This window comes from Grammomys surdaster, unplaced genomic scaffold, assembly GCF_004785775.1.
Source record: "Grammomys surdaster isolate TR1022 unplaced genomic scaffold, NIH_TR_1.0 126036, whole genome shotgun sequence".
Classification (NCBI taxonomy): Eukaryota; Metazoa; Chordata; class Mammalia; order Rodentia; family Muridae; genus Grammomys; species Grammomys surdaster.
Window position 1 is genome coordinate 1,708,872 of NW_021620849.1, and position 10,642 is coordinate 1,719,513.

At 46.4% G+C, this 10,642-nt stretch overlaps 1 protein-coding gene across 2 annotated transcripts in view; it reads left to right on the forward strand.

Annotated features, from left to right (window-relative positions):
• The window catches only part of Abhd2 (abhydrolase domain containing 2), a 101,780-nt gene that overhangs the window by 81,824 nt on the left and 9,314 nt on the right, over window positions 1-10,642 (forward strand). Inside the window, exon 11 of one of the 2 annotated variants that reach the window (XM_028754769.1) lies at window positions 596-6,272. In XM_028754769.1, the coding sequence (XP_028610602.1) occupies window positions 596-813 (218 nt within the window). In that variant the 3' untranslated portion in view covers window positions 814-6,272. Of the gene's footprint in view, window positions 1-595; window positions 6,273-10,642 lie in introns of those variants that run through there. The other variant, XM_028754768.1, reaches the window with a different exon arrangement.

A 10,642-nucleotide genomic window follows, 5' to 3' on the forward strand; every position in this document is an offset into this window, starting at 1 on the left:
TTCTTCTTTTTCTCTGATGAATAGCACTCTTTAGTGCTGTGATTTCCCCGGTCCTCTGAGCCTTCTTACCCTCGGAGTTAGCTCATCAGAATCTGCATCTCAGCAAAAATATCCTGAGTAATCCAGGGTACACAAAGTTGGGTAGCATAGCCAGTCAGCTGGGGCACTCCAGCATTCCCAGCACAGTGTTGGTTCCCCTCTTTTACCTCCTCTCTTTCAGCTCTAAGATTTTAACTTAGTAGTCGTGTGGGGGTCAGGATGAGGCTTGGGTTTATAGAGCTTTAAGTATGCGTTCTAAGGATTTCTGAAGCTGACACCCATCCTATGAACTGGGTTTTATTCATTTTATTTATTCAGTCCTGGAGACTGAACTCTGGGGCTTTTCACATGCTAGGACACTGTTTTACTGTTGAGCTGTGTCCCCAACCCCTTTGGTACCCATTCTCCACCAGACTCGAGAGATCCTGCTGACTTGCCCGCCCACTTGAGAACAATACACAGTGGCTGGATACCCACTTAGGCCCCTCTGAGGAACGTTCAGGGCCCCAGCTTGGAGTTAACAGGATGTTGTGACTCTCCTGCCTCTCCCCTACAGAGAAACGGGAGAATGTCATGTTTGTGCTGCCTCTGCACGGGGGCCACCTGGGCTTCTTCGAGGGCTCCGTGCTGTTCCCTGAGCCGCTGACGTGGATGGATAAGCTGGTGGTGCAGTATGCCAATGCCGTTTGCCAATGGGAAAGGAGTAAGTCCCAGTGCTCAGACACGGAGCAGATGGGGGCGGAGTTGGAGCAGATGGAGGCGGAGTTGGAGTGAGGCCTCCGGACTCTGACGGCGCTCCAGCGGCCCCCCTCTGGAGCTCACGTCCCTTCGACGGCTGTTTCAGATCACCCAGTGACCTGAATCTGACCTCACACCATCACTGGGGGGTTACCCATCATGCAACCTGTCTCAAGTAGGCGGCTCTCCCTGGGAGCTCCGGGCTATTTTTGTGTTTAGTTAACGGGTTTTCTCCATTGCATTGTTAGCCACGGTGACAAGCTATAAGATTCTCACCCTTCTGTCCATTCTCAGTATCTGATTGCTTTCACGCTGGTCACACCGAGTTTTCCTATTAAGGAGCAAGTGTGAACTACAGTTTTGCTTTTGCCAGTCAAAGGCCTTTCCCTGGGAACAGAGAAGGATGTACTTCACTTTGTGATGGATGTGTGCTCCCTACGAGAGTCCGCACCAAGAAGTCAGCATCTCTGGTGCTGAAGAAGTCACTCCGCTTGGAAAGCCTGAAAACCGGGGGCTTCCTGAGTTTTGCCTGTGAAGCGAAGGAAATTCTCTGAATCAAAAGCCAAGTTTCCCTTCTCATTGCCCCCTAAGACAGCCGTGTCTTTGTCTTGCTGCTGCTGAGAGTTGCATGGGGCACTTGTCTAAAAATTCAGCCTCCCAGATCCCTCCCCTCAGAGAGGCTGACTCAGTAGGCTCGGGAAGGGCTCTGGGGATTTTAATTTTTGACAAGTGCCCCAGGGAATTCTCATCATCCAGCAAACTGAGGGGAACACCATGCTACCACGCCTTTAAGTTAGAAACATCTTGGTGGCTCATTCAATTGACATGCATAAGCCACAGTGTCTCTTTGCTCCCAGAGACCTCCAGAGCAGCAAGGCCTGTTGTCTGGCTGCCCTTGTGTGATCTCCCTAAAAGGGAGAAGACATTTGAGCTGATCCCTGGCTCCGTTCTCCCCGGCTGTATGACCCTGGATGAGTCCCTTTGGACTTGACTCTCTTCCCCTATTAGTGGGGGATTGGACCAGGTAGATTGCCGAGATGACCACCAGTGCATCCTTCCAGGGGTGCCTGGGTCTCCACCTCCCAGGCTGAGCATGTAAACACCATTAATTGCATTTTTTCCCCTTCCCCATCTCATAGAAAGAGATTTGAGAGTCTTAATCACTCTCTTGTCATTTTAGTTTTTCATCCCAGTTCTACCCAACGTCTAATTGATACCAAACAACCCAAAAGTTGGATGTGAGTTTGAAGAAATGTATTTCCAGCTAAGAGAAGAGGGTGTTCTTCTGAAGTTGGTTTGTCCTTAAATAGCCCCTTTGTGTTATCTGTTGGGGAGATCTTTCTGAAATGTCTCCTCAAGCAGAATTCTCACTCTAGGGTTTAAGTACTCCTCACTCTAGGGTTTAAGTACTCCTCACTCTAGGGTTTAAGTACTCCTCTTCTGGGAACCCTGTGGTACTTGAGTCCCTAAGAACCTGCACTTTGAAAAGTCCACAGTTGCTATCTGGAATTGAAGAAGACTATGGGTGGATTTCCTGGATGCACGATTGTTTCCTCTGCTTCGTTTCCATGGGCACCAGGACAGACTGAGATGTAGTCGTGGGTTTGTGTGGATGTTAAAGGAGCCACCTGAATGCTTGGGGGCTGCAGGTGGAATAGAGCCTGGGCCCTGGCCTGAGAGACTCACAGGAAAGCCTGTACACGAAGCACTGTTTTCTGACAATCACTGGATCATCCCAGTCATCAGTAGCCATTGTCTCAGAGCACTGAGATGTCTGCACAGCCTCCAGTTTGCTTTTTGCTATAATTTCTCACACTCACTGACTCCTGTCCCCGCGCCCCTCTCATGGTGGCCATTTCTCTGTCGCATTTCTCTTAGCACAGATTGGCACTTTATCATTCGTCCCTCGATTTGGAAGCGAATCCTCCTCTGTCGATTTTCCCTCCACCATACCACAGTTACAGTCTAGAAGGCTCACACATAGTTCCTGCTTCCTGCCTTCATCCCCGAAGACTTTGAATGAGAGCAATAAGGTCATAGAGTTGAGTCACTGTCCATGGAAGCGAGGGGCTCCCTTTGCTTGCCCGAGGTCATCTCTTTCCAAGTCCTAACAAAGCAGTGGCTTGGGTGCCACCTGCTTCAGATAAAGTCAGCTCTGTAGTCACATTTAGGAGGAAGTAGGCTGTCCTGGGAGCCTGGTCTATGCAGCAGCCCTAGAGGCCCGCTGGGGAGAGGTAGAGCTACCACACTCCTGGAGATCCAGCCCCTGGGCCTGTGGGAGGGGATGTGTGCCGGCTGAAGCCTCCTTAGTGTATAGCTTTGAATGGTTCTGGCGTTCCATTTTACTTCACATGAAATCAACTGAAGCCCTTTATTCAAGCTTTGAGCATGGAAATGAGGCGGTGACCATGGCAGTTGGACAGGAAGATTCTTGTGTGACCCTGAATTGAGAGTACAGAGGCATGACTGTGTAGGTGCCAGCTTGCCTAATGAATGAGGGAACAGCCCTTTATGTAGGTCAGCCCTTCCTCCGGGCTTCCTTGCTTTCTTCCCAAAGTCATCCATTCCTGATAATGATGTGACCTGTCTGCTGGCTACCAAGTCCTTACTTGGACCAAAGGCTGAATTTGTAGAAATCGTTTGGGCATTCGGTTTTTAAATCAAGGATATAAATTACATGGATGTAGACAATTCTGTGGCAGGAATAACATTAAGACCCAAGTGGGGAGTGCACCTATATTATTCCAGTTGTATTCCCTGCTTCCCAAATAATTGGAAAGCATGGACTTCAGTCAGATTAGGATTACTAGCTTGGAAAAAATTATCAAGACTGCATAGTTAGCAGTTATCAGGAAGGCTTGCAGACTTGAAAACCCGTTCTTTCCTGCATCAGCTTGGCATCTTCCATGCCAGAGCAGAATGAAGGTGGAAAGCGTGTCAGTGTATTCCTTTCGTTTCTGTGGCATCCTACACTCACAGGGAACCTTAGGATCTACTGAAATACTCCAGTAAGGGTGTCTTCCTTTATTCACATGGTGTTACAGAGCCAGGGTCAGGAGACATGATTTCTCATCCTCACTGGCTCTGACTCGTGCCAGACACACGGGCAAGTCACTTCACCTCTCTGAACCTGTTACCTCGTTCTACATCGTCCCTGAGGCCGCTTCACTCACCTGTGAATCATTCTCTCTGTCGTTGCTAAGTATGTCTGAAGTTGAACATAGAAGGGAGTGAATCCCAACCCCTAAGCTCATCTTGAGAGAGAAGGAGCGTGTGCATTTCCTAGTTAGGACCCGAGACAGCATCCAAAGCCCTCTCTTTTGCCTCTCTTCCTAGTCTTCACTGTTATGACAGTTTCCTTGCTATTCTGAGGGTAGTCTTGTGACTGTAGCAGGTGAGGGCCACCAGTAATGAGGAGAGAGCCTCTGGCTTCAGTGTGACCAGGCAAATTGTAGATGGTTGCCAAGACAGAAGTCCTTCTTGTGCAGGCTCGTTCTGAACTCAGCTGAACCTTCTGGGTATCGAGCTTATCTGGCTGGCATCCGGATGAGCGCTCTCTTTGTGAGTGGCTGACTTGAGATAGAGTTTGCCAGCTCCGGAGATTCAGAACAGGTGTTTATGTTTGCCCCGGAAGCAGGTGTTAGAGATGTGAGAGGCTTTTCTTTTCCTGTGGCCTTGATCCTGACTTAAGTGACAGTTTTAAAAGAAGAAGAAGGTGGGGGTGGAGACAGGATTTGTGGAGTTGAAAGAATGCCTGGGTTTTCTTCCTTTAGGCCCCCAAGGGAGTTCTTAGGAAGCGTGTCATCATCCTGTCTGCAGTATCATCTGGAATTTGTTTTCTTTACCCAGAAAGCCTTAACTTGCCTCTAGAAAATCCCCTGGTATGACAAAATTGTGGCATAAGAATTCAAACTCTTCTGCTATGAAAGTCTGAAGCAAAGCCACAGCCAAACCAGAGAATTTCCTCAGGTGGCCTGGAGGCTCCTATGACACCACCCCCTTCTCTCACCCCAACAACACGAGTGATCTGGAACAAGCCCCTCCACCCGTCTTCTTGGCCTTACTCTCTTTCAAAGCCACATTAGATCACTCAAATGCTTCCAAAAGGGGCCTGCTTGGCATTTAGAGGCCAAACCATTGAGGGCCAGGTTTCTTCCACCTGTTATCTAAGCAAAGGACAGTATCTCCTCTGTCTGGGGTCGATTTTCCTAAACTATATTTACGCTAAGGACACAGGAGCAGGCCCCTGCTGGCCAAGGAACCAGAACAGCATCCAGAGCAAAGGCTGCTCTGCTGGCCTTGCTGCCTCCAGGTGCTACAGCCCAGCATCCTCCTGAAGTGGTCCTTAGAAACAGACCACAGAGTACAGCTTGCCAACGGTCCCCAGACACCCAGAACACAGACAGCTGTCTCTTTTGGAAGAGCCCGTCTGCCATGTTTTCCAGCTGTTTTTTCCTAGCATTTATGTAGGTAGAGCTTTCACCAATGCCTAATAAAGAAGCCGAAATCAATTTCTAATTGGTAGATTAAGACTGACATGGTGAGTTTCAGAACATTCACAACTTTTTACTAGACTCCTGTCAAGTAGGAAATCCATAACTGGTCCCCATTAGCCAAGTAATCTTCTGTTGCCATAAATTGGGGACAGTTCACTTCTAGCACCTTTAGGAGTAAGTACCCTTCCTCTGGGTGGGCATTCTGTCGCAGACCACACACACAGAGCAGTCAACATCACCTGAAATCATTGCCGACCTCCTCGGTCCCCCTGCTTTCCCAGGCTGCTCTCATGAGGTAACCGAGTCCCTGGCTGTAGGACCTAGGCTCGCCTAGGTCTTCATTTTGGCTCTTTCGTTCTCCTAAAGCACAAATCTGTGTAGAATCCTGTTACCTCTCCACACCTGATCCAGGTGACCTGGCATTCTCCCACAGCCTCAGGCAGACCTTCAGTGTACCTGAGCTTGCAACTTTTCCCCCTACTGTCGCTGCCTTAGTGACCAGGGCTGGGGTGGGGGAGGGTCCAGTTCGCCTCCCTCCTTTTCCCAGGTAGACTCCAACTGACCACAGTCTTAGTTGGCAGATCTGCTTCCAGATTGATTTTTTTTTTTTTCCGAGAACCATCACTTTCACATTCCTGATTCTAATGAGTTTTGTTTTGTTCTCTCTGGGTTTCACGGAACTCCAGATGCTGCCCTGGAAATACTGTATTTTGGAGTTCATGCTCTGGAAGCCCCTGTGCTGCTGGGTCTTTTGACTCCTCCAGCAGCAGGTGTTTTGGACTTGCAATTAGCAATGCAATTTTTTCTAAATATGAGGATATTTACCTTTATTAAGAAATTATACTAAACAATGGCGTCCTTGATTGTTTTATGTTCTCACGTTACTTTTGAATCTGTGGTGGTGAATGAAGATCATTACAAACAAAAACTGTAATTTTGTTATCTTTGATTCAACGGAATTTCTTTACTTAAAAAAAATAAAAACAAAAAAAATGTAGAGAACTTGTGTGTGCTGTCTAGTGAGGGTTTTCTGCATGAAAAGGGGATGCATCTGGGCATGAGGGGATGGCCCTGTGGATAATGTGCTGGCTACACAAGCTTGAGGACCTCAGTTCAAATCCCCAGCACCCACAACTGGTGTGGTATTGCTTGACTATAAATTCTACAGCTAGAAGGCAAAGATGGAGGATCTCCGGGGCCTACTGTCTGACTGTTCTTCCTATCTGAATAGAACTTCAGACTTGTTGAGAGACTCTGTCTCAAAAACAAGGTAGAGCTCAATAGAGGAAGACGCCCAATGTTGACCTCTAGCTTCCACGTGAGCATACAGATACACACACACATGCACACACATATACATACACACATACATACACATATATGTACACACACATATATACACATACATACACACATACATATAGATACACATATACATATACACACACATACATACACATATATACATACATACACACACACACAGACACAGGGGTAGATCCTGTGTCTGCATCAAAGCATGGGGCTTAGTGGCAATGTGTAGGACACTAATTTCCTCTCACGAGTAATATTAAACCAACCTTGCAAACAAATACTAGATATGACCAATTCTCACAAACCCATCTTCTCCAGGGAAACAAGCCAAAAATCTGCGGTAAGGTAGCAACATTTTTTTCGTTACTTCCTAAACTGAGCCATGGAGAGAAATGCTGGGCATGGTGGAAACAGAGGTTGTCATGTGCAGCTTGTGTGCTTTTCTGTAATGTTCTTTTAAGGCCAAGAGAGCAGCCTGCGAGTCAGGCTCAGGTTGGGTTGGTTGCACAGTAGTAGTGGCCTTTTATCTACTTCCTTTTGTTTTCTTGAGACAAGGGTAACCTGAGTTCCTCTTGACCTCACTCTTAAGGATGAGCCTAAATTCCTGACCTTCCTGCCTCTGCCTCTCAGGCACTGGTGTATAGGCCTGCACCATCACTCCCAGCTTAGTGGTGGTGGTTTTTTCTCACTTGGATCTGTCTTAACCGGAGCGAAGGGTCTTTCAGGGCCAAGCACTGGCTCAGCCGGGAGAGTTGTGTCATCTTACTTGCTCTTGAGCCTTCCTCCCATTTTCAGCAAACCCTTCGACAAGCAAGGGGGAGTGGAGAGTGTAGGCTTTGGAAGGTATAGGCTACCAAGACCCAAGAATGCCCGGTAGCACATTTCAGAATTCCCTCATTTCCTATCTCTTACAAAGCAGACAGTATTTTTTTTTTTATTTGTGGACCCTGATCTCATACAAATAGATAAAATCATGGCAGACACTCAATTTTGACCTAAGAAAACTAACTTGTAAAAAATATTCTTAAAGGGTTCAGGATTTACTCAGTGATAGAATACTTGCCTAGCAATTACAGTGCCCTGGTCCAGCCTCCAACACCAATAAATAAATGGATGGATGGATAGATAGATAGATAGATAGATAGATAGATAGATAAAATATGGGATAGAAAATACTGCCAGGTTGAAGACATGGCTTAGCAGTTAAGAGCACTGGCTGCTCTTTCAAAGGATCCAGGTTCAATTCCCAGCACCCAGCTCCAGGGGATCTGACACTCTTAACTGTTGTGGGCACTGTCTGCACGTGGTATACAGACAAAACACTCATACATGTAGAATAGCAAAATAAAAAAATTAAAATGGGAAAGATTTCAGGTCTGGGCTGTTAGGAGATTCCAGTCTCAACAGCATGTCATTTGCCACACTTCTGCTGGGCAACCCTGTAGCATGTGTGGCCAGTGACTCTTCTTTCTTCAACGGAATGAATGCATTTTCCCCCTTCCCTTCTCCCACTCGCTCGGCCCAAAGGTTTTGTTTTGTTTTGTTTTGTTTATTATTTGTAAGTACATTGTAGCTGTCTTCAAATATCCCGTAAGAGGGCATCAGTTCTCATTATGGATGGTTGTGAGCCACCATGTGGTTACTGGGATTTGAACCACTGAGCCATCTCACCAGCCCATGAATACATTTTTTTAAATTGTACTTTTCACAAACAGGCTCATAGACATGCTCCTATTGAGAAGAGACAGGAGGAACAGATGGTGGCATTTGTATGTCCAATAGTGTAAAGACACATTTGTATTCTCTATTGTAGAAAGGAGTCCTCATGTTATTAACACAAACTGTTAATAGTTTGTTCTGCATTAACCATACACAGTCCAGGTGCTCCTGGAGAATTATGAGGTCCATAGCAGAAAGCAGTAGTTAGATTTGTGTTTCAAGAAGCTGCCAACGTCCCAGGTAGCCAGAGAGTGAGGAGAGAACAAGAGATGATGACAAGAAAGGTACAGACATCAAGAACCTCAGAAATGTGGGACACCTTACCAGAGAGGGAGGGCTGAGCTCTGCAGACTGTCTGCATACCTCCTGCCCACTCCTAATGCCCGCTGGCTAGAGATGAGTAAGGCAGGTTTGTAAAGATGCTAAATCTGCTGCCTTGTCAGATCTCCTGCTCTTTGAATAAAGCACAATTTAAAGATTGAATTCCTGGGCCTGGAGAGATGACTCAGTGGTTAAGAACACTGACTGCTTTTGGACAGGACTCAGGTTCAGTACCTGGTACCCACATCAGTATCAGGCAGCTCACAACAGCTTGGAACGCCAGCTGAACAGGATCCAACACCCTCTTCTGATTTTTACAGGCACCTACACACACACACCACACACACACACAGTTTAAAAAGTAAAATCATTTTTTCTGGTGTTCATGTTATACTATATAGGTAACATTTCCCATGGTAAGGACTGAGCATCTAATTGGATAGCCCTCCATATTGTAACCGCCACCCTACTCTATTCTCTCTCTCTCTCTCTCTCTCTCTCTCTCTCTCTCTCTCTCTCTCTCTCTCTCTCTCCCCTTTTCCCCCACCCTCCCTGTGTCCCTAGGGCAACTGACAGGAAGTGCCCATTTTCATAAACTACATTGCAGTCGGTCAGGTGTGATGGCACACACCTTTAATTCTGTTTAAGTCTGTGGTTAGCTCCAGCCAGAGCTACACAGTGAGACCCTGTCTCCAAAATAAATAAATAAATAAATTTTTTAAAAGGGGGGACATTACAGGCAATCTACTTTGAACTGCTGAGCCTTTCCCCAGAGAAGACACACTCCTCTTTCCTTGAGGCTCTGGGGCCACCCAGAACTTCTGACTGTTGTTGGAAGAACCCAGCATCTCTGCAAACACACACCAGTTTCCTCCTCCTTTATATTTTTTTCTTACTTTTTCTTATGATGGGGAAATGAAATCCTCGCACATTTCACTTCCCCTCTCCTGTCTGTGCCTCTCCCAAGCCCAGGTTATAGTGAGTAAACTATATAAAGCCAACATTAGAGGTTAAGCCTCTGGAGTAAGAGTCAAAGGGGTTTGGAAGCAGGATCTCATGCTAGCCACTTCCTGGCCCTTTGTCTCTAAGCAGGAATTCATGCTAGACTTTAATGTTTCTAAAAAATAAGATAAAAATTATCATGCCTATTTTTTGGTGGTGTGGTACATGCCTTTAATTCCAGCACTGAGGAGACTGAAGCAGGAAGATTGCTCTGAGTTCAAGCCCAGAATGGCGAAATAAATGGCGATTGAAAGGCTCACATAATACTTTTCATGGTTTCTGTATTGTTTTTAACCATGGCTTTTAGCTGGACAGTGTGGAGCTTGATATTCAGCTCCATATTAGAGCTTCTAAAACTGAGAGGCCCAAGGGCAAAGACAAGCAAGCCTGGATATGGAGTTACTAGAACATTCCTAGGTTTGGAGATGCTGAGGAAATGCAGATAGGCACCATCAAGTCCTGGTCCCAATCTCTTCCTTCTTTATGCCGTCACATGGGGAACCACAAGTTAGACTTGAGGGACTAAGAACTGACAAGCTCCATGGTAGACACAGAGAGAAAGGGGCCATGGCTATGCAATAAAGGTGTCAGACTTCCAAGATGGTTTCTTCCACAGCCTCCAGACCTGAGACAAAAGCCTGGAAGTTTAAAACTGACCTTGTGGGCCTTTTTCCCACCAGTAGGTCTCCTGCTGATGGTTTGGCTCAATAAATTCCAGGCTGGATCAGGATATGTTACACAACAGTTATGGTTCAATCAACCGTCCTATCTTTCTTCAAACAGATCGTCCCTAATCCAGGGGAGAAAACTCTTCTGAAATTTTAAACAAAGAAACAAAATAGTACTCTAGGTGCTGGAGAGATGTCTCAGTGGTTAAGAGGTTCTGAGTTCAATTCCCAGCAACCATATGGTGGCTCACAACCATCTATATGGGACCTGATGCCCTTTTCTGGCATGTAGGTGTACACACAGACAGAACACTCAGATACATAAAATAAATCATAAAAAAAAAC